We start from the raw sequence: 26,146 nt of genomic DNA, 5'->3' as shown, positions 1-26,146 counted from the left end.
GGGAAGAGAACGCCAGGATCTTGCTTCGTCTGACTCTAGTCTACTGGAGTCTAGTCAAGCTGTCTCTTCAACTTTCTCAATTTGTAAGTGGTTGAATGAGTTAACCCAGAGGAAAATCACCCGAAAAAAACATTGCCACCGACCAACCATTAAACAGGAGAGTACCAGGGACCAAAAGCCGAAGACACACAGAGGCCGATCGTACAAGCCACACACACACACCGCGCGGGCTTACGGTGTGCAGGCAGGCTGACTGGCTGTCCGCTGTCCAATCAGCCCAAAACAAGAACATGCCTCGGAACCTTGATGGCAACTTTGATTCGGCTGGCACTGCATGGACTGTACCCTTCCAGAATAGGTATTCTACACGGGACTCAGGACTGACGGACTGGTGTTTTGATATGAAACTATTTTTTTGTACCAATTTCGAAATCATAATCCAAAAGTATGGAGGTTGGGGGGAAGTGAGTTTGTAAGTGAGTGAGTGAAATAACACGCTGAATTATTATTCCCTACTTCGGGAAAACCATCACAATAGGGAAAAATCACTCAATAGCCTACCTTACTATCCTCATCAGTACGAGACTACAGAAGGGCGGGGCGGGCGGACGAACGGCAGCAGTAAATCCAAACTGGCCAAAGTGTTGTCAATCCTGGACGGTGGAATCCAATCCACACCTACTTGCCCCCCTCCCCCTCCATTCTCATCCATGGCCCTGGGTAGTTTTTGTTCGCCTTTCTTTTCTTTTTCTCCCCGAAACCCATTATCCCCTGTCAATCATATCCATCATGATTATCGCTATGGGATGGGGGGAGGGGCAGAGGAGGGGGAGGGGGGAGGGGGAGAATAGAGAAGAGGGGAATTTGTCTCGTGCCTGTTTTCTTACTTAGTAGAACAAACACCACTGTATACGGTAGTCGAACCATAGATACATACATCACGACCATGTTAGAAAACATTCTATGTCTCAGTCATCGGGCGACTCAGGCTCTCATCCGATCGTTCAATGATGATTGTTGCTGCAACCTTTCAAGGCTTTTTCTCGACCACCGATGCAAGTTAGATTGTCGCTAATCGGCCAATGAGGGGGAATGAATATATATGACGTCGAGGACTGGGAAACTCTCTGACAAGCCCTTTCTCAACAAATCTGGGATTGTCGACCTGGATTGATCGATGGTTTAGGAGCAAGGCGTAGAGCAACGCAGCAATTCTATCCTACTTAGGAGATTTCTCGGATTTTTGGGGAGGAGGATCATGGATGTCATTTTGCATAGCTGGTAGTACACTCAGTGGTGATGATAATAACGATATACAGTACAATCAATCTTACACATCCACACACTCCCAACAATAGCTCCTACGTACAGTACAGTACCTTGGCCATCCTCTCTTCTCCTAAGATAAAACCCAACAACAACAGACTTCTTAGCCCCCAGAACCCGGATAAAAACCAACCAACAACCCATCCATCAATACTATCTAAGTGGCCCGTACCTGCAGGAATTAGAACCAGGAAGATAGCCCAGGTGTCCCACCCGGGCCTCCTAAACGTCCTAGGCTGCTTGCCCTTAAGATGCAAGTCAGGGATCAATTAGGTTAATGGCCCCATCCAACCATCCATCCACCTACCGTATCTACTGTGTATGAACAAGGGCAGGGCAGGGCTGGCAAGTAAGCAAGCAAGCCCAAAGCAGCTGAGCTCCTCAGCTTTACGCCCGCCCGCGCCCGCGCCCGCCCGCCCGCCCGCCTTTACCTGCCGGGCTTCCCCCGTGGTCTACCTAAGGCACCAAGTAAAGTGCCCACGGCCATGCCCGCCGCCCCGTATCCCCTTCCCTCCGAACAATCCAGTCATTCGATCGGGTTCCCCTCTCGTCTTCTCGGCCTGGGATTGCGGTGGGGACTGATGTAGGGTAGGAATTTAGGGAGAAGAGAGCCCGATCCATGTCGGGTTAAATTGGGGCTCGTTATGGAGCCTGGGTGTAGCCGAGATATATATGTGTCTATGGAGATTGTGCACACTGGTACCTGTACCAATGGGTGAGTGCAGTTGGCTGGCTGGCTGGCTGCATTGTTGTTTGTTAGTTTGCTTGGTCGTTTGCGTGCATACATATACATGCATGATATCGTCTTGAATCAGAAAAGACTGGAGGGTTAGGGATGATTATTCGCGCTGGGATGCTTGGCTGCGGTCGAGTTCATACTTCACTCCGTAGGGGGTAGATCTATATCTGGACGGAGGCCCTATCGGCATCGACAGCTTCTTTGGGTCTAAATAGATACGAATCGACTCGGAGTGATTGAGGAGGTATGTACATACGTTGGGGAGAATGTCCCCTATAAACAGTGGAGGCTTAGGATAAAAGCCGTAGTACGAACAACAGCGATCTTCCAAGTAGTAGTACTCACAGAAGAGCTATAGGTATATACTTCCAACCCTCTATATTACAAAACACTTAACCCCACCTCGCTGCATCACCTCAGACATACAAAAAAAAAATACTAGACTGAGACAAAACAAGATGCCAAAATTCAATTCCCCCCTTCCCCTTTCCTTCCGTTACACAAACTCCGCGTTTTGTCTCATCCCGCGATCCTATCACCTCTCTTACATGGTCTCAAAGGTCACACCCGAGATGCATCCATGATGTATGTGTCTATGTCTGGAAAACCACCCTTTGAACGACCAATCCGCTTCATTGGAAGCACTACCTCGAAGTTCTAGATTGCGGTCTTTATTCCGTTGGTGTTTCTAATTGTACTTTGGTCGGACGGTGCTGGTTGCCATCTTGCACTGCTGAGCTAGCTCGGATTATAGATTTGGGCGGTTAGGTGGCATGCGCTTCTATCCGTCGATGCGCATATATGAAAACCCCTCGTTGTAAGAAGGAGTAGATGGGTTCTTTGTACGATTCAAATATTGGAATCGGCTCGACAAGTAAGCATAGAATGTTGTGCTTTTATAATCAGACCTTCGAGGCGTAGAGTGTTTTCTACAAGTCTATCGTCTAGTGCTTCTCGCCGGCGGCGGCGCACAAGCTGAAGCACATCGACGGCGAAACAGGGGAACAAGGTCCGAAGAATAGGCTATCGCGTGGGTGGAGTATGAACCTTCATACAAACTCATGCGCATCGGGTATATAGCCTGAGTCCAGAAGTATTCAGCTGAAGTTCCCCAACAAGACTTATGAACTAAAGGCCAATCAGGTGCCTCCCACCCCCCAGTCGATGATAGACACAAAAGACATCAAACCAAACTGTACACTCGCGGATTCTACAATGACTACTTCGCAGAAGACTTACCCGACAGGTCCGCCGGCTCCTCTTCGCCAACAACGACTTCTTCATCCTCCCCCAGTCCGTCGATAATCGCTTCGTCCTGGACGGCGTGAATCGCATGCTCCACATTGACGACGGGACCCTTGAACCACGTGCGCGCGTCGATGAACCACCAGATGATTACGGCCAGCATCGGGGCGCCCCAGACGAGGCAGGTCCAGTTCATCAGATCGGGCGTCAGGTTGCTGCCGGTGGAGCTGGGGAGACAGAGGATCGGGATCATAAGGAGGACGAAGGCCACGCCGGCGCCGCCGATCCAGGGGCCGAACGGACCCAGATGCCACGGTCCCTTGCGGAAGCGGTTGCCTACGAAGAACACCCGGATGGCGATGGGGACGACGAAGGCGAAGAACTGCGCGATGGCGCCGATCGAGAACAGGGCGCCGATGGCCGTCGACCCCGCTAGCATCAGGAGACACATCAGAATGCCTAGGACCCCGTTGAGGATCACTGCGTTGACGGGGGTCTGCGTGTGCTTGTTGACTTGCTTCCAGATGCGAGAAAGCGGGAAGCAGTCGTCGCGAGCGTACGCGTAGGTCACTCGCGAGGCTGCCACCATGCAGCCTTGGCCCATCGAGAAACTGCTGACAATGGTCAGAGCTAGAATGGCCAGCGCGATCCGTTGCGGCATAACCTGCAGCAGATATGATGCCCATGGCTGGCCCAGGTCCGAGTCGAGAACCGCGCTGATGTCCGTCACTGTGTAGGCAACCACGAGCTGCAAGAACCAGCCGAACACTCCTCCAACCCCGGAGGTCAGGACGATCGCACGCGGCGAGGCTATGTTGGCATTTGAGCACTCTTCGCTGAGATGGAAAGGTGAATCATAGCCGGACATCGTCCAGATAACACCGACAAAGGTCATCAGCACTGCAACTCCATCTGGGAAGTCAGTCAGATTGGTGATGGTGCCCCAAACCTCCTTGGAGGGAGTGAATCTAGGCTCGTTCTTCGTCCCAGCTGGAATGGCGATGATTGTCACGATCAGAGCGAGTATGTTGAACGTTGAACCCCACGAGTTGACCCGCGCAACCCATCGGGTCGGCATACTGCTGATTCCTGTGTGAATAATCATGATGAATGTGGTTAGCAAGAAGGTTTGCCAATTTGTCGGCACGTAGCCAGGGTTTTCTATCGAGGCAGCCGCCAGAATCATGGCAGCCATAGCATAATCGACTGATGGTGCTGCAGTGATCTGCCCAATCCAATTAGACCATCCCGTGATCCATGCAGCGAAGGGACCGTAGCCAGGTGGCGCAAGGACAGCTGCTGCATAGTATAGACCACCGCTGGTACCCAAAAGTCAGCTCATAAATCTGGCTCGACGGAAAGCACTGCAAGAGGCACACCCACCTGGTAGGCATTGCGGAGCATAGCTCGGCCATAGACATCGCTATACACTGGATGAAAACCATGGCGATGATCCACCCCCAGACCATACCGGCGGTTCCTGCATAGCCCATTCCTTCTCCATGTTAGCCATTGTCGTCACAACAGCAATGGGGCGCAGGAGGAGCTACCATAATATATGGTGCTTGCAAACGAGGGCAGCAACCCCAGCACCGAGAAGCTGACACAGAAGGTTGTCCAAAGTGAAAACTCGCGTTTAAATTCTTGCTTATATCCGAGAGCGACGATGACTCTCTCATCCGCGTCCATCGCATGGTCGGTATAGGGAATGTCGCCCTCCGGCAGAATACTCGTGACGGGCGCATGGCTGATATCCGTATATATTGGCCCTTTGAGAGCAGTCTTGCTGCTCGGCTCAGAGATCGGCATGGTGAAGGCTGGCTCCCCAAGAGGGAGACACTCTGGTGAACGTCCTGACCAAAAAGGCTAGTTGGGGAGAGAGGGGTAAGAATCAGCAGTTGCTTGATGAGGAAGCAGTCACGGACCCAATCCGAGACAAAGAGCAAGCCTTGCTAGACGAAAGGGTCACACAACAGGTGTGTCCAGTGAGACTCTCTCTCGAGCGAGGTCGAGCGGGCTGAAGACCGGACACATATTGTTGAGGGCGCACTGCAATATAAAATAGCCATCTTATCTATTGAATGTACAACTGTACCGCGTCAGGCGGAGAGTCCGACAGAGACGGCACCAATCAATGTCTCTGGTGGAAGATACACATCTATCGACCCCATAGCATGCATGGATCTTGAAGCTGCGACCAGCCGAGGCGGGGAACCAGACGCTGATACGCTTGGCACCAGGTCATTCGCTCTTTCTTTGGACAATCGATTGGTGGGAATCGAGGGAAAGCTCACACGAGTCGATGTTAAAATGCCCAAAGCTCGAAACTCATCGGGTCAGGATCGGACTCAAACCTGTATATTCTAAACTCAGTAAGCTGACTTTACCGAGTAGGGAAACTTCGCGCGTTAGAAGAAAGGAATATCATACGAAGACTTAGACTAGTGCTCGGACGATCGACCACACGTTCGAGAGCTGCACTTATCGGAGGAGATGGTTGGCTGCAGGGCTGCAGATGATAAGGCTGGATGAAAGGATGATATCGACTATCAGATGTAAGCCATCGAGCGGCTAGAGATAAGGAGGAGAGAAAGATTTGGCCAGGTTGGACTTACCTTTACGAGCATAGCCAGTTAATCGAGAATTCTCTCGTTAAGATACAATCCAAATAGATCTGACCAGTGGCAGAGGAAGTGTGGAGTATGCAAAGCATTGTCTGCCTGTCAACCACCGTCCGCCAAGCGAGCTTCCATTATCTCAAGTCCCATAGCCTAAATGCGCCTTAGTGTTGTGTCTGCATAGGCTGTTCGTTGGCTGGCCTTCAATACCAAGTCACAATAGTATGTTATGGTGCTGTCCAGGTTCGAGCAAAAGCAAAGAGTTGAAGTGGGTGGCGCTTAAGTCGGTTGGTGTTCAGGTTAGTAGCCTCCTCTAGCCTAATTTTTACTCTCTGTCCATATCCCAAATTCTGCTTGACACAACCCCGGAGAATTTATAAGTAAGGGCCCCCTGGTCTCTTTCTGCCGTCTCTGCCGAATGTTCATCGGCACATAAGGTTAGTTCATTATCCGTTAAGAAGTACAGATGGCTAGTCCATAGATTATCTCACCGTGCCCCGCTGCAGCAGACGGCAGAATGACGATCTGCAGCTATCGAGACAAGCGTACCGAATGCCAAAGTGTTACATTGTGCATAGTATCTGGATCGTCGGCTTATCCTGGCACCGTTGTTGTGGCATGCGACTGGATCAGTCTTAGGAAAGCCCCGTTACTGGGTTGCAACAGTGACGTTGCCTAAGCACTGACCAGTGTCATGGGTGTTCCTTGTGCATAACCGTGAAATTGCAGAGGCAGAGCCTATAGTACTAGGCGCAGGGGACCAATCAATTAAGAGGCAAGATCTCTGCTGCCACACATCAGAACTGGAACAATCCTGGAGCTACTATTGGTGACGAAGTCCACCGACAGGAATAGCCACCCATCGTACTCGAGCAGAATCTTTTAAGCAGGCATTCTCTACTATGTGCTATCGAAAACTCATCGCTATTCTACACGTACAGCACCCCCAGTCTCTTTTGCTGTCCAGCTATGAAGCGGTATATCCGTACAGGGTGACCGGGCCTCGTGTATAATTGAAAAAACAACATTTGCCTCAGAGACAACATTTAAAAGGGCTGTAATAGACGTTAGCAATTGAGCGCACGCACTGAGATAGGATTCACATACGTTGTCCTCAGGGGCGATGGTGCGGTCAAAGTACTCATTGAGGAAGGGAACCTTCTGGAGAATATCACGGCGGACACGGGGGACCTCGCCAAAGAAGAACAGAAGGAAGACACCGGCGCTGACGCCGAAGCCGCCGGCAATGGTACCGCTGTAGGATCAATTATATTAGTCAATGCTGTCGCTGGATCCAATATTTGGCGCGAATACGTCACGTTCGCGTGCTGGGTGGGGATTACTCACGCAGTGACAGCGGACCGGGTGGTATGGCCGTGCCAGTGAAGGGGAGTCGAGTACCTGATTCATCGAGTATCAGCGTTAGCGGTGGTTCTGTCACTGACACCGTCCGGTGTTCCAATTTGTGCATGCAGCAGTCCGTCATGTGAAGACCCGTCAAGATGCGTGTGAGCCTTCGTATGGATGTAGATCACCATCATATCAAGGGCCACCGAACAGAAAAGAGCCAAGCCCCGTGGGACCAGTGTAGTGCCAGCCTTCACAATTGTGTCGGGACGAAAATAATGACGATTCCGAGAGGGGATCTCACTTGGGACCGAAAGGAGAACGGTAACCACCGGCATTCTGGGCCGCAGCGCGGCGAAGAGTCTGAGAGAAAACCTACTCGTACACATATTCAGATTAGCGACTGATCAATGTATCCCTTTCCCTCTGCCACCGTGACATAGCCAGGTCCGGAGGTGGACGACTAACGAGCGTGACACAACAACCTGGGTCAAGCTACTCCCGAGCTTTCAGTGGGAGAAGGCCTAGCAGAAAGCACATACCATTTTGTTTAAAGTCAAGGCAGGCACACTCTGCTCTAACAAACTATGTAGCGGCTGCAATTGCAAGTCGAAGCTGTCGACGAAAACCGGGAGACTCCGCGACGTTCTTGTCCGACCGCCTACGGCCAATCAGCCACCCGCAAGATACAGCCACGTGACACTCACATTGTCGAATCATATACCACGCATTTCCACACCTCATGATATGCCATGACCAGCATTGAAGTATAGGTTAGATAAAGGTATCGTCGTTGCGAACTGCTCTGAAAGCAACAGTGTTGGAATAATATCTTGTAACACGTCTCTACCTGCCGAACAGCTACTACAGAGTAGGAAAAAGAGAATCGATGGAACTAGTGTCCAATATCATCAAGATTTGTTGCAGAAACGACACCAAGATAGAACTGAAGAAGAAAAAAGGGTAATAAAAAGAAAAAAAAAAAGTTAACTGTACAGTCCCTCTCCTTTTCGCATCTAATCTACTTTGCCCGTGGAACCACCATTCAAAATACCCTCTTTGCCGTCCAGGTTGAAGAATCCTCCGCTAGGATTCCCAGTGACACCGAGAATACCGCCCCGACCTCCGCGCCTGGCCGCTCTGCCCCGAGCCACGAATGTAGCGCCGACAATGGAAAGAATCAAGATGATGACGAACAAGATCGGATGCCCGCTGATGAATGAACGGGTGAAGAAAAAGATAGACTCAAAAGTGCCGATGGTAGACTTAGGTGTCAGCTTAGGAGGGTTTGCGACCACAAGAGGAATAGTTTCAAGAATCGAAGTGCGAGAAGCCATGATCGATGCCCCGCTGGAGGAAGTATCCCAGTAACGTCGGTTCTGGAAAAAAAGTTAGTTGATGATACAGCAAGTAGACTATTTGCGAGCGTGCAAGACACTTACATCTTGGTCATTGATGATGACACGCTCTCCATTTTCCACATCAATACCGTACTGGGTCCGTAGCCACCGCTCCCAGAAATCACCGTCAACCCAGGCGAAACCGACCTGTTTCTTGTCGTCCTCGCGGATGGTGATACGCATGTTTTTAGCAGCCCGAAGAGCACGCTGGTCATTGCGGTCCTCCGCCTCCTCAATCCGCAGTTGCTTGGCATCCCGGAGCTCAGCGCGCTCCAACTGGAACAGCTGAACTTGCTTATCCATCCATTCATGAGCGGCATTTTTCAGCTCTCTCTTTGACTGCAGGAACTCATCCGAGTGCTTACGGCTCAAAACACCAAGCACCACATATTTGCCATCCATGATTTCACGAGCGTTAGATGCTGTGAGCTCAGGAACGATAGGTAGCCAAACAGATCGCATCCAATTCAGGATTTGTCGGAAGTCGCGCATATCCTTGGGAGCAAGCGCATTGTAGTAACTTGGACGACCATCCCGAGACACCAGAAGACGGGGCCAGGTGGAAATCTTGAATCTTTCAGCAAGGGCGGCACTGCTCGTCTTCACAAGTCTGGCATGACCGACCAAGCTAAGAGTCAGGCGCTCCAGAGCCTTGAAGTCCTCAGAAGTCGTTGCGTGGTCGTAGAAATATAGGAAGATGACATCTTCCTTCTCTTCCAGTTCCTTAAACGTGGTGGCATCAACATCCTGCACACCGGAGCCGATTTCCACAGCCTTCTTGGCATAGTTGACCAGATCACCTAGGCCCCGGAGGCCGGTGTACTCCACTCTTTCACCGCCACGGAAGAAGTATATGGTCGGGAACTGGTTGACTCTGGCATCCTTGCAAAGCCGAGATTCGACATCGCAATTTACTTCTCCGACATTGAGGACACCCTGCATTTCCCTCGCCATCTCTTGCCAGTTAGGAGCCAATGCCTGACAGTGACCACACCAGGGAGCGTAAAACTTGATGAACCAAGGGTCCTGAGTAGTAGTCACAAGTTTCTGGAAGCTTTCCGCCGTGAGAGGAACGGATATGCCTCGCGGGTTCACCGGGCTGGAAGACTTGACTTGAGCCTGCGCAGTATCCTTAGCAACAGGAGCATTGTCAGAGGCGAGCTGCGCGGCCTGCTCGTTGTGTTTCTCGCCAGCCTTGGCTCCAGCTTCAGGGTTCTTGTCTTTGGCCACAGGGGTTTCAGGTTGAGCTTTCGTATCGACACTGGTGTCGCCTGCCCTAGGCAACTTTAGGCCTTGCGCAGGCCGGGATCCAGGCTTAATCTGTTCCAGCTTCTCTTCGACGAACTCACTCAATCCTTGCATACTCTTCTTCCCGGTAAACTGCTCGACCAGCTCGCCATTGTGATAGAGAGCGAAGGTAGGGAAGTATTTCACCTCGAGTTTACGACATAGATCGCCGTAGACGAGACAATTTACCTCTGCGAAATGGAAATTGTAAAATTTATCGAAGGAGTTCAGGGACTTGGTATCGGACGACTTTCCAGATGAGGAAGACAGAGGATCGGAGGTCTGAGAAGAGTTAGAGGATACAGTCGGCGATGAGGACTACAAAGTAGAACTTACATAGTAGAACTCATAGAGTGTCTGCCATGTTGGCGCAATCTTCTGACAGTGCGGGCACGACGGAGAGTACTCTTTGATGAACCTGAGAGCTCTGTCAGCCTGGAGCGACCGATTTGTAGCGCGTTAAAAAGGGTGCTGACCAGTAACCGTCCTTGACCGTTTCGTCAAAGTCATCGGGGGTCAGGGATCTGATGGGCGGGACCTCAATGCCATTGAAGAGAGTTGATTTGGGCTCGGCCGAGCCGTCTCTTTTCACGAGATGGTGCTTAGGCGAGGCATCACTGGCGGAAGTAGCCCACGTCGGGATGGAAAGGAGAGAAAGAAATGACCATGCCAGCAAAGACGACCGCATGCTGGCTGTAGGCCAAGACCAGGGGCCTTTCGGTTCCTACTAAAGAAAGGTAGAGTTGGTAGGGGGAGGAGAGAAAGAGGTTGTCGAGAAGATCAAGGATCGGCCGTTCACAGGTGGCACATCGGACTGAAGTGACGGGTGGTCTAGAAACGGGTGGATCGCCAGGAGTCGGAGAGCCACTCAAGACAAGGGACAATCAGCAGTAAGTCGCGGCTTCAAAGATGTACAGCAAAGGCTTTCTTTGAGTGTGTCGGCAGGTTGGCACGTTACCCGACGGGGAAAAAAAAAGAATGCGGGCGAGAAAGACGCCACCCCTACCGTAAGATAATCACTTAACTAGATATCATGGGGATAATGGTGGAGGAGGAGGAGGAGGAGGAGGAAGAGGCGCAGGAGGGAGGCCCGGGACCGAGTTTCTCCGCAATCCGTGTCGGAACCTCAACCCTTCTTGCATCCATCCCGATCCAGTGTGCTCATCGTGAATGAACGATCCGTAAGTCACCCCGCTGTCGTCTGCCATTGGGCCTGATATCACTCGCGCCCCTAGGTCTTTTTTCACTCCTTTTACTTCCTTCCTCACATATCCCCAGATCACAATGCGGTCGACACTCCGGTTGCTGGCCAACGTCAAGCCGGCTCGCTACTTGGAGCCCTTCGCTCCTACCGGCTTGGCCGGTCTCAATACTCACCCCAGCCCCCGTCCCACCTTGATCTTCCTTTACACAACGACCTTGAACAAGCTCAAGTCTTTCCCCGAGTCTTCTGTCTACCGTCAATCCACCGAAGCATTGACCCGCCACCGTCTGCAAATCATCGAGTCCACGAAGCCGCCTGGATTTGAAGCTTGGTTGGAGCGCGTGAAGAAGACTCTGGCCGCCGAGCCTGAGCGCTTTGCCAATCTCCGTCAAGCCGACGGCACGTACGCAGCTACTGAGCGTCCCGATGGCAGCGATAACGTCCGTGGAGAGGAGTGGGACGGTGAAGCCATGGAGGCGACCACTGAAGGTCCCGCTCGTACCCCGGAAGAAGAAGCCCGCTTCGCACAGCTGATTGAGGAGGGTTCTTCCGCCAAGAACAACGAATCGGACTTCTTCCCTCAGCACCAGAAGTGGGAGGCTGAGCCCGCTCTGACGGTAGAACAGTATGGAAATTGTCCCTCTTAGAAGCGCATAATAGGCGGAATGTGCTGATGGTTTGTGAATCTAGGGTTTCTGAAATTGAGAAGCAAATCGGTGCTGGTCTCATCGAAGAGGTCATCCAGGTCGCTGAGGGTGAGTTAAAGGTCGTTGACGAGTTGTACAAGTCGCAAGCGTAAGTCTACCCGTATGATCCACTGGTATGACGGGATGCGTACTGATACGTTCACAGCTGGTCGGAACTCGAGGAGAAGCCTAGACCTGGTCAGTGGTCTTACTTTGAGCGTCATGAGTAGAGGCTCGGTATAGGAGGATGTTCTCATGAACGACAGACTTGACTCAAGATTTCCTATTGCTTGTAACTATAAGTTTACGTGTGTCCAATCAATTCCAATCCCAACGGCATGTCAATGTACTGTACTAGTTTCCTGGCAATTATGTCTTGTTCGCCAAGGTAACGCCGCTTCATCCAGCCTATCATGAGGCAGATTGGAATTCGTCAAAAGAGTTCCTCTTCTAAAGCAGGGCCTGTTATGAAATACATGTTCAGGAAACCTGGTTCAAGAAGTGAGATCTATGAATCTGGTATAAGTATAGCCCGTAGACATGGATGAAGCCGACGCACGAGCGATCCAGAACCGTAGGCGGTGAGTTCCCCCTGTCACTAGCCGATTCCAGATAGCTGGCGGGATTCCATCTCCTTGTGGACACATCGCTGTCAGTCCTTATAACATCTGCTTTGACCTCGGAGGCCATTCGGGCTGGGGAATTCTTTCTTCGCTTTGCGCTAATCACTTATTCTTCCTTCGGGAGTTCTTGACGTCCCCGGGCTGGGCTGGTAAAGCGGCTCGTGGCCTGGTTCCCCCCTCCTTCTCACAGCCCGTCCTCCGACGCCGCACATAATCGCGACCTTACGTCCCCACACAAGATGAAATTGGATGTTAAGGTACGGAATTCGACTCTCGAGATGACGCGGGCTGTTACTTAGGGGCGCGTCTATATATGTGGTATTGAGATCTGTGAAAAATGATCAAACCGCTGACAGTCATCTAATAGAGACAGCTGTTCGCCCGCTCCGAGCGGGTGAAGGGCATTGATTTCCATCCAACTGAGCCATGGGTGAGTATCCTAGTCATTAGCTACTATGGATAGGCGCTGACCTCTTGCAGATTCTTACCACACTATACAGCGGTGCGTTGAAGATTCGCGGCTCGATCACCGTCTCGAATGCGCTAATAGGATTACACAGGTCACGTTTACATCTGGTCCTATGAGACTCAGGTATGTTGTTTTGCGGCCAATCTTTGTACACGACATTGCTAACGATGACCAACGTCAGTCTATCATTAAAACCTTCGAGCTCACCGATGTACCTGTACGAGCCGGTCGGTTCATTGCCCGCAAGAACTGGATTGTCTGCGGTTCAGATGACTTCCAACTTCGCGTCTACAACTACAACACCTCTGAGAAGATCGCATCGTTCGAGGCCCACCCAGACTACATTCGCTCAATCGTCGTGCACCCCACACAACCATTCGTTCTGACCGCGTCGGATGATATGACAATCAAGCTTTGGGACTGGGAGAAAGGCTGGAAGTGTGTTCAGGTCTATGAGGGTCACAGCCACTATGTGATGGGGCTCTCGATCAACCCCAAGGACACCAACACATTTGCGTCCGCATGCTTGGACCGAACCGTTAAGATCTGGAGCCTTGGCTCACCACATGCCAACTTCACCCTGGAGGCCCACGAGACTAAGGGTGTGAACCATGTCGATTATTACCCGCAAGCAGACAAGCCATACCTTCTCACAACCTCCGATGACCGGACCGTCAAGGTCTGGGATTACACTACGAAAGCGCTCATTGCCACTTTGGAAGGACACACAAGCAATGTTTCCTTTGCCTGCTACCACCCGGAATTGCCGGTGATCATCTCTGGTTCTGAAGATGGAACCATTAAGATCTGGCATGCGAACACATACAGACTCGAACAGTCATTAAGCTACGGCCTGGAGAGAGCGTGGTGTGTCTCTTACCAGCGGGGCCGACAGGGCGTCGCGATTGGTTTCGATGATGGTGCGGTGGTCGTGAAGATGGGTCGGGAGGAGCCAGCTGTCTCTATGGACGGTTCAGGAAAGATTATCTGGGCCAGGCACAATGAGGTTGTCTCCACAGTAATCAAGGGCGGCGATGCCACCATTAAGGACGGTGCACCGATCTCTCTGCCTACGAAAGAGTTGGGATCATGCGAAGTCTACCCCCAGACTCTGTCACACTCACCCAACGGACGGTTCGTATCGGTATGCGGTGATGGCGAATACATCATCTACACTGCTCTTGCCTGGCGTAACAAGGCATTCGGTCAAGCCTTAGACTTCGCCTGGGGCTCGAAAGACAACAGCAACGACTATGCCATTCGCGAGTCCACCACCAGTGTCAAGATCTTCAAGAACTTCAAGGAAGTCAGCGGTGGACTTGATGTGGGCTTCCAAGCCGAAGGCCTCACAGATGGTGTGCTACTGGGTGTCAAGGGTCAAGGTGGAATCGGCATGTTTGACTGGGAGACTGGGAACTTGGTCCGCCGCATTGAAGTCGATCCTAAGGCTGTAAGCAGAACATTCAAAAAATACGCCACTAACCTATCGCTAACACCCCGATCAGGTATACTGGTCTGAGTCGGGAGAGCTGGTGACTCTCGCCTGCGAAGATTCCTTCTACGTCCTTCGATACTCCCGGGAGAACTACATCAACGGCTTGAACGCCGGTGAGGCCGACGAAGATGGTGTGGAGTCCGCATTTGAGGTTGTCACTGATGTCAACGAGTCTGTTCGCACGGGTCAATGGGTTGGAGACTGCTTCATCTACACGAATTCGACGAATCGTCTCAACTACCTGGTCGGCGACCAGACCTACACCATCTCCCACTTCGACCAGGGTATGTACGTCCTGGGCTACCTGCCCCGTGATGGCCGCGTCTACCTTGCCGACAAGGATGTCAACGTCGTATCATTCGGCCTTTCTCTCAGCATGGTCGAGTACCAGACGGTGGTATTGCGCGGCGACCTAGACACGGCAGCGGAGCTGCTCCAGGACGTTCCCCAAGACCAGATGAACAAGGTAGCCCGCTTCCTGGAGGGACAAGGGTACAAAGAGATGGCACTCGAGGTTGCAACCGACCAAGAGCACCGCTTCGAGCTGGCCCTTGCCCTCAACAACCTCGAGATCGCCCTGGAGATCGCCCGCGAAGCCAACGTCGAGCACAAGTGGAAGACCGTCGGAGACGCCGCTCTCGCTGGCTGGAACCTGGCTTTGGCCCAGGAATGCTTCACCAATGCCAAGGACGTGGGCTCGCTTCTCCTCCTGCACACCGCCAGCGGCAGCAAGGACGGGCTCCGGCAGCTGGCCGCTCAAGCCTCGGAAGCCGGTCTGCACAACGTGGCCTTCTCCACGTTCTGGTCCCTCGGCGACGTCGACGGCTGCATCGACCTCCTGGTGCGGACGAACCGGGTCGCCGAATCCGTCCTTTTCGCCCAGACCTACAAACCTTCGCGGGCCCCCGGACTCGTCGCCCAATGGAAGGCCTCCCTCGAGTCGAACGGCAAGACCAAGATCGCCCGCCTCATCGGTATCCCTCCCGGTACCCCTGACGCGGCCGCCGACGACGACCTCTTCCCCGAATGGGACGAGTACATCCGCCTCGAAAGCGAAGGCGGCGCAGCGATCACCGCCGTCCCCGAACCTCCTTCCTCCGAGTCCCTGATCGACGTCCACGCCGATGACGAGACCGCAGACAACGGTGCCCCCGAGGTACAAGCCGAGGACGAAGCCGAGGAGGAGGCTGCTGAAGAGGAGGAGGAGGAAGAGGAGGAAAAGTCCGAGTAGACGCGCTCTCTACCGTCCACCCACCCTAAGCTAGATTCTTCTTCCTTTTCTTCTCCGTGACATGGGATGTGTTCTGCGTGGTCATATGGTTGTATTCAAGCGCCGTCATGGAGTGGGGAACAGTGAACGCAAATGTAGGATGGAGGAGTGAGAACGAACGCGGTTGATGAATTCGAAGGGAACCCCCGCAAAGAAGTTACATAAATGCATATTCTCCTTGTTTTTCCTTGTTTGAAAGCTTTTTTTTTACCTATTATCCATCCATCCATCTACCCCTCTGATTCTCCGTTCTTCCTCTGTTTGATGTATTGACAACCAGCTTATAAATTCTGGCTTGCGTGGATTATTCCCCCTTTCCCCCTTGTGTTCTTGATTCAATTTCTCCTCCCTTCCCCTTTTACATAGCTTCTTTTTTTTTTGTTTTATCTCTCTCCGTTGGTGGTTACCTTTCTCCTACTTGTTCGTTATGAAGTCAATAAATTTTATGTATGGCCCTTTTGTTCTATTCTCAATATACTACTTACGCTATTACATGTATACGGTGTATGGCGTTCTCTGTTCGTCAATGCGGGGGAATCTTCTGCTTGATTCATCAACCAAGCCCGCTCCGGAACCCAGGCTCTCTGTACTGTCTACAACAAAAAAATCCCCACTACAATCATAGAACACCAATCTAATAAAGAAACCACTACGGTATACTGTCTCAATGCCAGAGAGAGAAGAAAAAAAATCCATTGATGTCTATGAACCAGCCACATCATGAGAGAAAAGAAAAGGGGGTGGAAAGCTCATTCTCTGTAATTTCTTTCTTTCGTTCTTCCAGTCCCTCCATTCCCTGCACTAAACCCGAAATCAACAGCAGGAAAGGTATCGAGCTAGAGAAAATATGAACAAAACACAAGAGGTCTAGATCGAGACCGCTGACACGGAAAAACATATGCACAGTTTGATGTTTTGGTGTGTAAAGCGAGTTTGAAATATCCCAGGCGGACTCCAGTTCCTCGGGATGAAGACAGAGTGGAAGCCTCAGCAAGGTTCATTGGATCAAACCAGCAGACCATAGTCACAAGCAAGCGTTTGCACAGAGACTGACTAGGTCATCAAGGATCCGTTGTAAGCCGTATTGAAAGCTGGCGGGGGAGAAGAGCGACAGTGTGTTGCTGCTTATGTCGCCTGAGTGTCCCTCTAGGAAGAGAGACTCGGAGGTTTAACGCTTCACTCCAATGAACACATCAGAGACAAGAGTGATAGACACGACGGCGGTCAATGAAGAAAAGACAGGAATTGAGAAATGGACCAAAGGGACCTGCCTCGATTGTATTGGATGCAAACCATGCAGGTTAAAAGGAAAACACACAAAGCGCTCAGCTAAGATCACTGCCATGGAAGGGAAAAAGCAAAACTCGCCACAAAAATAGTCCCATGTACTCCCTGTGCTGGTAGAGGAGACAGAAAGGAAGACAGCGAAAATGATGAGAGAAACCCGAGCTACATCGCAGGCAGGATATGCAGATGAAAAGGGAACAAAATGAGGGAATTGTTTCAAACAATTCCTTCTTCGTGTCTTGATGTCACATTGTGTTCTTTTTTTATGTCCACCCCAAGAACTACCAGTCCATTGGATGGTGACACGTAGAAGGGTTTACTCGGCAATACTTCCGAAAGAGGGGTCCTTGACACTGCCACCAGCATCGCCAAGGCCAGCGACCGGACGGTTGTAAGACCAGCCTTCAAACTGTTGTTGCATCGTCTGGGACAGAACAGGGCCATCGACGTAGGAATCCTGTGGGGCTTCTGAGGTGAATTCGCGGTCGAAGTTGGTGGTATCGCGAGCGCCCAGCTGCGTCAATCAGCAAGTGAAGACAAAAAGAATGATAGGTATTACATACCACATTGGGTCGGAAGCTTGGCTCGTACTTCCGCTGGAGCAGCTTGCGCCAGTCAATGTTTGCAAAGAAATGGTGCGACTTGATCTCAGCGGCACCATTGGCACCCAATCGACGCTGGGGGTCACGGTCAAGCAGTCGCGTGAGGAGATCGCGAGCAGCGGGAGGGACAATGTCGGTGCTAGGGAACGTAAGGGGTTCTTGCAAAATCTTGCGATACATGTCGTTCGTGTTCTCGTCGTAGAACGGCGGGAGACCCGTCAGCATCTCATAGAGAAGGACACCCAGAGTCCACCAATCGACAGTCTTAGTATATCCATTGCCAAGCAAGAGCTCCGGGGCGAGGTATTCGGGAGTGCCGCAGAACGCTATTGTTCAAAACAGGTTAGTTGAGTTGGAGTTAATGCGTCTGCGGGTGAGCCTTACTGTTCGTCCGATCCTCATCCTTCATGTCCAACTTACACAAACCGAAGTCGCACAGCGCGATATGGCCGGTGTAGTCAAGAAGAATGTTCTCGGGTTTGAGATCACGGTAAATGACCTTGAATCCGTGCAAACACTCCAGGGCACAAAGAAGCTCAGCCGTGTAGAACCGAGCGCGGTTGATATCAAAGCGCTGTTCCCTTTGCAAATGGTGGAACAGCTCTCCTCCATTGACAAAAGCGAGAACAAAATACAGTTTCTCCGGTGACTGGAAGGAAAACTTCAAGGGAACGATGAAAGGGTTGTTGATCTGGGCCAGCACCGATCTTTCCGCCAGAGTGTGCGTCACCTCTGAGCGGGAGATGATGTGAGCTTTGCGGATGGTTTTGAGGGCGTAAATCCGACCCGTATCCTTCTTCATGACCTGCATGACCTTGCCAAAGCTACCCTTACCAACGACCTTCAGGAGTTCGAAGTCCTCCAGCTTCATGCTGCGGTGTTTGTTCTCGACGAAGGAGACACCAACTTTGATCGAGCCGGTACCGAATTGCAGATCCAGCCACTCCGCGCCGAGTTGGCCAGCCTGACGTTCTTGCGGTTGCTTGTTATCCTTCTTGCTCTTGGGGTCCTCCGCGTGCGGCAGAGCCTCCTCGAAACGAGGGTGAACCTTGACCGCACCGAGGAAGATATCCTCACTGCGACCGGCACCGGGGCGAGCGGCAGGGTTACGGAGATAAAGCTGAACGTTCAGCTCTGTTTTGCGCGAGACGTCGAACTTGTAGGCAGTGTTGTCACCCGCCCAGAGTGGGTTTTCTGGCGACCCAGACACGGCATCGACAAAGACCTGGTTCTTTTCGAAGTCCAAGAGGGCGTAAGGAAGGTACTTGGTGGAGTAGCGACCGTGAATGGTGGGGGCAGCATTGATGCCTCCGCTCGTCGACTGGGGACGGGCGCTTTGTACGAAGGAGCCGGCTTGGCCATGGGCGGAGTGGGAGGACGAGGAACTGGGACGCATGCCATAGGCATTGTTGTTCTGGAAGTGGGAATTGAAGATTTGTTGATAATGGGGCGAAAGAGCGAAACCTCGACCTTCGTGGAGGGTGACAATCAAGATACCGGGTTTGACAGGGGCCACGGGCGGAGAGACCAGCGATTCCGAGGCATCTGCAGCGGGAAGTTCAGTTAGGACGGTCGGCGGTGGGGGAAAGGGGGAGGCAAAAAAGCAGGCAAAAGCAAACAACATACTGATTCCGTTGGCGTTAGAGGTTGAGATCGTGGGCGTTTGCGAGACCACAGGAGTCTCTTCACCGGAATCGCCCTTGATGGTGGATGTGGAGGAGGACCGCGTGAAGGTTTGGGTCAAAGGAGCGAGGTGGGTTTCCTTTAGTTCTGGCGGACAAAAGATAGAAGACGATCGGTTAGTTCCTTGACCTGTAGGATCGAGAAAAGGAGCGTCGAAGCACCTTAAAGTGGGGGGAACACATACTTCTAGTGATTTTCCACGACATTGTCATGGTTGAGTCTGAAGAGAAGTGGTGAGGAGGAAATCGGGAGGAGAGACGTGGAGGAAAAGGAAAACCGATCTGTCCGGGGACAGATGTTTATAAACGGGGGGAGGGGAGGGATAGGCAAAAGAGATGTGGAGGAGAGAATAGGGAGGGAGAGGCCGGAAGAAGTCTGGGGAGGTCTAGGAATAGCAAAAGACGAGCGAGAAGCAGACCAGTCAAGTGCAGTTGATAGAATGCAGAACCGCCACAGCCACAAGCGGTCAGCAACAGGAGGGGAGGAGAGGAGGGGGAGAAGAGTGTTTAGAAAGAGAGGGGGAGAGAGGGAGGGAGGGAGGATTGAGCGATAACAGCAGCGATACAAACTATCCACTGTACAAGCAACCAACCTCCAGGGTGAAGAGATGGAGGAATAGGTATGAGCTAAACACGAAAGAAAAAGTTGAACACAACGAGTACAAAATAGTTTTAGGGAGAGACTTGGTTGATAAGACCGAGCGAGTGAGAAGGAGCGAAAATGGAGAGATGAGGGAGGGAGAGGGAGGGAGAGAGAGAGAGAGAGAGAGAGAGAGAGAGAGAGAGAGTCCGACTGAACCTTGAAAGAGGGGGGAAAGAAACCAACCAAATTAACCAACAGACTCTCAGCCTCAGTCTCCAGGGCGGAGTGTTGATTGGGTCAGGAACACCACTACTGCCTTGACACCTGAATACCTTGATACCTTGACACCTGAGGCAGACACACCCTCTCCTGAAACGCGCGGCGGTGCAACCCCTGGCCATCCCCATTAGTCCTAATCAGGTAACGGCAGCGCACTCGCCCCAGTGGCTCAGCCACCGCCCGATCTGGTTCATGTCCACCAATTGGAGGCCGACTCCAGGCTCAGTCACTCCCTCACCAAGACTAGGATCCCGGCTTGGAACGGGGAACGACTAGCCCGCAAGTGCTAGAGTGCCGACCTCAGCTCAACCTGTCACTGAAGCATTTCCCGCCTTCTTCCTCTCCAGGCTACGAACATAACCATCCTTGTTGACTGTGCTACTTGATCGCCTGTTCAGGAACCCCGCTAACCACTAAGACGATCTTGCGTGACTTACCATTCCGTCGATTTCCCGGCATTTCCTTACTTCATTCAACCTACCCGGTAACTCGGCGGAGACCCTCTAGACACCATCCCTTGAGCGGTCTCGACCACTCTGCGGTCTCTTATCGGCAATCAAAAACCCCCAGACCTTCCCCGCGCGCAATCTTCTCTGTCATAAAAGCATAGCCCTCGGCCTTGACTGGAGGGCGCGTCGGTGTGGTCGCAACAGACACGGGAACAGTGGAGGATGAGAGGGAACCGCGACCGATGGGTGTAATACGGAAGAAGACCGCCTCGCGCGGCACCGAAGCAGGCACCAAATACCATTGCGACATCTGCTCGGTTGATGTGACTTCGACGGTAAACCTCTCCCTGGAATATCTCAGATATATATGCTGTGATGCATTGTGTGGTTGGGCGTATGTGGTCTAACCTCGTCCCTCCCCGCCTCTAGGTTCGCGTATCCTGTGCCCACCCCTCATGCCATGAGTACGACCTCTGCGTTCCCTGTTTCGCGGCCGGCGAAAAATCCAAAAACCACGACCCGTCCACCCACCCGTTCCAAGTGATCGAGCAGAATTCCGTGCCCATTTTCCAGGAGGACTGGGGCGCTGACGAGGAGCTCTTGTTGTTGGAAGGCGCGGACATCTACGGGCTGGGGTCATGGGCCGACATCGCGGATCATATCGGAGGTTATCGCACAAAAGAGGAGGTCCGGGATCACTACATCGACACATACATCAATAGTCCCAACTTTCCACTCCCGGCCCGCGCCGATCCGGAGGACACGCGCCTCTCCGACTCCATCTCCAAGGAAGAGTTTCAATCGCGGAAGAAGCGGCGCATTGAGGAGCGCAAAGAGGCCGCCAAGGCGGCTCCTCCGACCACGCCTAAGCAGAAGCCTACGGCCAGTGTTCCGGCGTGTCACGAAGTGCAGGGCTACATGCCGGGACGGTTGGAGTTCGAGACCGAATTCATGAACGATGCGGAGGAGGCGGTGCAGCATATGACCTTTGAGCCCGGTGCGGGCGAGACGGCGAATGGCGAGCTGGATGCTGAGATGGAGCTGAAGATGACGGTGGTGGACATCTACAATTCGCGGCTGACGGCGCGTACCGAGCGCAAGAAGGTTCTCTTCGAGCACAATCTCCTCGAGTACCGCAAGAACACGGCCCTGGAAAAGAAGCGTACGAAAGAGGAACGAGATCTACTCAACAAGGCCAAGCCGTTCGCCCGGATGATGAACCACGACGACTTCGAAGAGTTCAACAAGGGGCTGGAGTACGAGCACAACCTGCGGCTGGCGATCGCGCAACTGCAGGAATGGCGACAGATGGGCATCGGAGATCTGAAGGGCGGGGAGAAGTACGAGCAGGAGAAGCAGCAGCGCGCCCAGAGAATGATGCCCCAGGGCTCCTTTGAGCGGTTCGCGAGCACACGGCCGAAACAGCAGCAGCAGCCCGAGCAGCCGTCCGCGGCGAGTCAACTGACCACGCCCGAGCTTCCGCTGCGGCTCCAGAAGGCGTCCGGCGCCCCCAAGGCCCCCGAGCCGCCCAATCAGCCCCTGAACGACTTCGACCGAATATTCGCCATCAACGGCGACGGGCTCAGCACCCCCACGCCGGCGGCGAAGACCAAATTTGTCGTGCAGCCCCTGACCGGGGTGATCCCGTGGAAGCTCGAGAACGAGGGGGCGCCCGACCTGCACCTGCTGACGAAGGAGGAGGTGGAAGTGTGTAATGTGCTTCACATCCAGCCCAAGCCGTACCTGGTGATCAAGGAGACGTTGCTGAAGGAGGCGATGAAGCAGGGGGGCAGCTTGAAGAAGAAGGATGCTCGGACCATCTGCAAGGTGAGTCGTTCGGTGGTAGCGGCATGGGCGATAGACTGACAGTGCGGCAGATCGACAGCAACAAGTCCAGTCGTATCTACGACTTTATGGTGCACAGTGGCTGGATCAACAAGGGCTGAATTGAATGTCTGGATACCTTCCTCGATGTGTGTTTTGTACTGGAGTTGGGAGGCGTTGGGACGGGAGGACTGACTTGTTGCTGTGATGTTTGACCGGAATTGACCGACATGAATGATGCATAGCTTGATCTACGATTAGTGTTTGCAGTAGATCTATTGATTGAGTCCTAGTAAGCTACCTATACCCGATTGAAGTGATACGCAACATGCAGCTATGCAACTGTAGTCCTAGCGCGTAGCGTGCCTAAAGCGAAAGCACTCTCCGGACCTCGGCAACTCCACTGGGAGCGTCGCGACTCCACTCGTCCCCTCCGGGGAATCTTCCCCATAAATACCGACTCCAGTCTAGACTCTAGACACCCAAACAACCTTCATCGCAAACCCCCAATATTATTCCAACGGCAGTCTCTCGTCGAAAATCCCAGAACCAAACCCAAGAAACCAAGATGACCTCCGCACCATCACCACCAACAGCAAAATACGCCCTCCTCTCCTTCCCCCTCCCGCACATCCTGCTGGTGACGCTCAACCGGCCCCGCGACCTCAACTGCATCAACTCGCAAGGCCACGCCGAGCTCGCCGCGATCTGGGAGTGGATGGACGCTAACCCAGCGATACGAGTGGGTGTGTTAACGGGGTCGGGGAAGGCGTTCTGCGCTGGCGCGGACTTGAAAGGTGAGCGGATTTTCCCCAGTTCAGTCAAGCCCAAGCACAGTCAAGCACAGCTCTCCCCAAAGCCCAGCTAGCCCCACCCCCCAAGGCCTTCCCCAGACGAGCCTATGACCCCAAACCACACCAAGCAAACCAAAGCCAAAGAACTAAACCCCCAACAGAATGGCTCACCACAACCACAACCACCACGCAACCCCAACCCCAAGCTCAAAACACAATCACCTCAAACTCAAACCCAACAACCCCCTCAACCGGCTTCGGAGGCCTCTCCCGGCGCACAGGAAAGAAACCTATCGTGCTCGCAGTGAACGGACTTTGCCTTGGAGGCGGAAGCGAGATGGCAGTGAACGCGGACGTGGTGATCGCGTCGGAGCGGGCGTACTTCGGGTTCCCGGAGGTGGCGCGCGGGGTGGTGGCGTGGGCGGGGGCGCTGCCGCGGCTGGTGCGGACGGTGGGACGGCAGCGGGCGCTGGAGATGGTGCTGACGGGGCGGAAGGTGAGCGCGTGGGAGGCGCAGCGGTGGGGGTTTGTCAATGAGGTTGTGTCCGTCGACGCGGAGGGGGAACCCGAGCGGGACGTCGTGCACCGCGCGCTGGAGGTCGCGGGCCGGATCGCGGCCAATAGTCCCGATGCGGTGGTCGTGAGTCGTGCGGGTGTGAACCTGGGGTGGGACGGGGCCGGGGCAGACGAGGCTACCGTTCGGCTCATGGAGGAGTGGATGGAGAAGTTGAACGCGGGGGAGAATATCAAAGAGGGCTTGAGGGCGTTCGTCGAGAAGAGAAGCCCCAAGTGGGTGGATAGTAAGCTGTAAACTATTAAGTACAATTCACTAGATTACTAGATTTACTAGCTACAGTTAACCAGAAATAGTTCATAGCTCAATCATGCATTGTATATGAAATGCTCAGTGCTTCGCAAGTACTTAGAAGAATCCGAAGAGAAATTAAAAAAAAACCTATGCTGGTATCCCATGCTCCGTTCGCGCCGACCATTTGTTCGCCGTATCCCGTATGGTTTTGGACCGTCCTGCGGCCGAACCAGTTGTACATGCTTCCGGATTCCAGATCCGTGATCAACTCGGAATTGCTGAACTGGCAATGATCTTCGTGAACATCGTAAAACATAACAAAGTACCTCAGATGCGGCGAGGCAGCCGTTGAAGAAGCAAGTCCTTAGACCTTGACTCCCTGCACCTTGCGCACCCGCTCGAGGACCGCAGGGTACAGAGGGTGGCTCTCCTCCAGGCTGGTCAGGTGGCTAGTGGCGGATTCAGGGGACTGCTCCTTGAGGATCTGCGCAAGTTCGGCGCTCTCCTGGTCACCAGGCACGTTCTGGAAACGCAGGGCCATCTCGACTGCGTCCATCAAGGCATCGTACTTCTGGCCGCGCTCAGCAAGCTGGGCAGCAGGTCCGATGAACCGCTCCTTGCGGGAGAGCTTGCGCAGGGGAGCACGTCCCACGCGGTCAACGTTGTCCTCCAGGTAGGGGTTGGAGATACGGTTGATGATCTTGTCCACGTACTCCTTCTGCTCCTCATCGGAGATCTCATGCTTGTTTGTGATGAGGGAGGCGGTTTCCCCGAGAACCTTGTGCACCATCGCCTTAATCTCGGGATCAGCCAATGCTTCGGCGATCATGCGCTTGCCGCGGATGTGACCAAAGTAGGCCGTGGTAGCATGGCCAGTGTTGACGGTGAATAGCTTGCGTTCAATGTAGGGCTCGAGGTGGTCGACCCAGTGGATGGCCGGAATATCGGGGTGGCCCACATCACCAAAGGGAGTCTTCTCAACCACCCATTCGTAGAACTTCTCGATGCGGACGTTGAGGCCGGCGTTGGGAGGCTGGTTGGGGACGATGCGGTCGATGGCCGAGTTAGCAAACTGGGCACGGTTGTACAGAGTCTCGATACGGTCTTCGGCGGTGTGTTGTTTGATGAAACCGTGGAGAGTGTCAGTAGCACCGATGGCGTTCTCGCAAGCAATGACAGCCACCGGCTTCTCCATGGTGCGTGCATCAATACCCTTGGCAATCACCGGGGCAATGAACTTCAGGATGTTGGGGCCGACGGCACAGGTGACAACATCGGCAGTGGCGATCTCTTGGATGACATCGCTCTCGTGGGTCTTGGAGTTGATGGCACGGAAGTTGCGAATGGTCTTGGTCTTCTCGCCTTCCTCGCTGACCTCAGTGACTTCGTAGGAATCTGTGTTCTGAAGGGCGTTGACGGTGGCGTCGACAACATCGACGAAGACAACCTCGTAGCCGGCCTCATGGAGGAACTCGGCGACGAAGCCACGCCCGATGTTACCACCGCCGAACTGGATAGCCTTCTTACCCATGATGGATTATTGTGATGAACGAGATAAGAGCGTGACAGTAGTCAAGAGAGGAAGAGTGGGGATGTGATAGTCTTGGGTGGTAGTAGTGTCTTGTCTGATCTAGATAGAGAGAATGAGACAAGAGATGGAAGGACCAAGGGAGGCGAGGGAGAGAGAGATGATGATTGATGATTGGAGATGGAAGATGATGTTGATGTTGATGTTGATGTTGATGTTGATGGTGAATGAAAAAGGAATAGAACAAAAGGATTGAGGAGGGGGGAATGGGAGGGGTATTATATGAAGCCGCGGAGGCAGCACAGAGAGGGACAGAGAGGGGAAGGAAAGAGGGGAGAGGGGCGCAGCATCACTTACTTCATGGAGCAGGCACGATGGAAACATAGAGAAGGAATGACAGCCGATGAATGGACAGACAAGACAGACATTGGTTGGTTGGTGGAGCAGACAGAAGAACATGGACCACTGGGCAATGACCTCAACTCATCATGCACTGCACCACTTCTTCCAATTCTCAGTCAAAATGCATCCAATCCGAGGATGACGTGAGGCCCCCCTCCCTTGCCCAAGACAAACGAAACAACCGTGCGGTGATCCAAAC

The 26,146-nt window shown here is 53.0% G+C and overlaps 9 protein-coding genes across 9 annotated transcripts; 4 read left to right on the top strand and 5 right to left on the bottom strand.

Annotated features, from left to right (window-relative positions):
* Positions 1–3,284: 3,284 nt before the first annotated feature.
* Positions 3,285–5,119, bottom strand: BO97DRAFT_346563 (amino acid permease; the record flags this gene model as incomplete). The annotated part of the gene is made up of 3 exons (XM_025691813.1): positions 3,285–4,629; positions 4,694–4,808; positions 4,861–5,119. 3 exons carry the CDS (start codon positions 5,117–5,119, stop codon positions 3,285–3,287), a joined length of 1,719 nt encoding a protein of 572 aa, XP_025550771.1.
* Positions 5,120–6,808: 1,689 nt separating this feature from the next.
* Positions 6,809–7,894, bottom strand: BO97DRAFT_405993 (cytochrome b-c1 complex subunit 10). Its single transcript, XM_025695315.1, has 5 exons — positions 7,818–7,894; positions 7,580–7,650; positions 7,276–7,329; positions 7,036–7,183; positions 6,809–6,983 (listed from the first exon to the last, which is right to left on the bottom strand). The coding sequence occupies exons 1-5, from the start codon at positions 7,818–7,820 to the stop codon at positions 6,975–6,977; spliced, it is 285 nt and encodes a 94-aa protein (XP_025550770.1). The 5' UTR covers positions 7,821–7,894; the 3' UTR covers positions 6,809–6,974.
* Positions 7,895–8,166: 272 nt separating this feature from the next.
* BO97DRAFT_370022 (putative disulfide isomerase) lies at positions 8,167–10,982 on the bottom strand. Its single transcript, XM_025692758.1, has 4 exons — positions 10,439–10,982; positions 10,299–10,380; positions 8,718–10,244; positions 8,167–8,654 (listed from the first exon to the last, which is right to left on the bottom strand). Exons 1-4 carry the CDS (start codon positions 10,648–10,650, stop codon positions 8,292–8,294), a joined length of 2,184 nt encoding a protein of 727 aa, XP_025550769.1. The 5' UTR covers positions 10,651–10,982; the 3' UTR covers positions 8,167–8,291.
* Positions 10,983–11,217: 235 nt separating this feature from the next.
* Positions 11,218–12,190, top strand: BO97DRAFT_405991 (complex I NDUFA5 subunit family protein; the record flags this gene model as incomplete). Its single annotated transcript, XM_025695314.1, has 3 exons — positions 11,218–11,791; positions 11,857–11,961; positions 12,019–12,190. Coding segments are annotated over exons 1-3 (710 nt in total), but the record flags the coding sequence as incomplete, so codon positions are not given.
* Positions 12,191–12,507: 317 nt separating this feature from the next.
* BO97DRAFT_470812 (coatomer subunit beta') lies at positions 12,508–16,165 on the top strand. The gene is made up of 6 exons (XM_025699988.1): positions 12,508–12,732; positions 12,843–12,905; positions 12,956–12,977; positions 13,036–13,067; positions 13,126–14,394; positions 14,450–16,165. The coding sequence occupies exons 1-6, from the start codon at positions 12,715–12,717 to the stop codon at positions 15,668–15,670; spliced, it is 2,625 nt and encodes an 874-aa protein (XP_025550767.1). The 5' UTR covers positions 12,508–12,714; the 3' UTR covers positions 15,671–16,165.
* A 1,035-nt stretch (positions 16,166–17,200) lies between these two features.
* BO97DRAFT_91025 (serine/threonine-protein kinase) lies at positions 17,201–19,722 on the bottom strand. Its single transcript, XM_025701130.1, has 5 exons — positions 19,466–19,722; positions 19,225–19,368; positions 17,983–19,143; positions 17,560–17,924; positions 17,201–17,510 (listed from the first exon to the last, which is right to left on the bottom strand). Exons 1-5 carry the CDS (start codon positions 19,491–19,493, stop codon positions 17,313–17,315), a joined length of 1,896 nt encoding a protein of 631 aa, XP_025550766.1. The 5' UTR covers positions 19,494–19,722; the 3' UTR covers positions 17,201–17,312.
* A 715-nt stretch (positions 19,723–20,437) lies between these two features.
* Positions 20,438–22,704, top strand: adaB (chromatin-binding transcription regulator ADA2). Its single transcript, XM_025698391.1, has 3 exons — positions 20,438–20,926; positions 21,021–22,418; positions 22,469–22,704. The coding sequence occupies exons 1-3, from the start codon at positions 20,834–20,836 to the stop codon at positions 22,535–22,537; spliced, it is 1,560 nt and encodes a 519-aa protein (XP_025550765.1). The 5' UTR covers positions 20,438–20,833; the 3' UTR covers positions 22,538–22,704.
* Positions 22,705–22,845: 141 nt separating this feature from the next.
* BO97DRAFT_478356 (enoyl-CoA hydratase/isomerase family protein) lies at positions 22,846–24,050 on the top strand (the record flags this gene model as incomplete). The annotated part of the gene is made up of 3 exons (XM_025700620.1): positions 22,846–23,212; positions 23,371–24,009; positions 24,043–24,050. Exons 1-3 carry the CDS (start codon positions 22,984–22,986, stop codon positions 24,048–24,050), a joined length of 876 nt encoding a protein of 291 aa, XP_025550764.1. The 5' UTR covers positions 22,846–22,983.
* On the bottom strand, positions 23,986–25,855 carry BO97DRAFT_90923 (mannitol-1-phosphate 5-dehydrogenase). Its single transcript, XM_025701129.1, has one exon. The coding sequence runs from the start codon at positions 25,546–25,548 to the stop codon at positions 24,382–24,384; it is 1,167 nt and encodes a 388-aa protein (XP_025550763.1). The 5' UTR covers positions 25,549–25,855; the 3' UTR covers positions 23,986–24,381.
* Positions 25,856–26,146: the final 291 nt, after the last annotated feature.

Source organism: Aspergillus homomorphus (assembly GCF_003184865.1).
Source record: "Aspergillus homomorphus CBS 101889 unplaced genomic scaffold BO97scaffold_21, whole genome shotgun sequence".
Lineage (NCBI taxonomy): Eukaryota > Fungi > Ascomycota > Eurotiomycetes > Eurotiales > Aspergillaceae > Aspergillus > Aspergillus homomorphus.
Note: the sequence above shows the minus strand (reverse complement) of the source record. Positions and strands in the feature narration are given on the sequence as shown.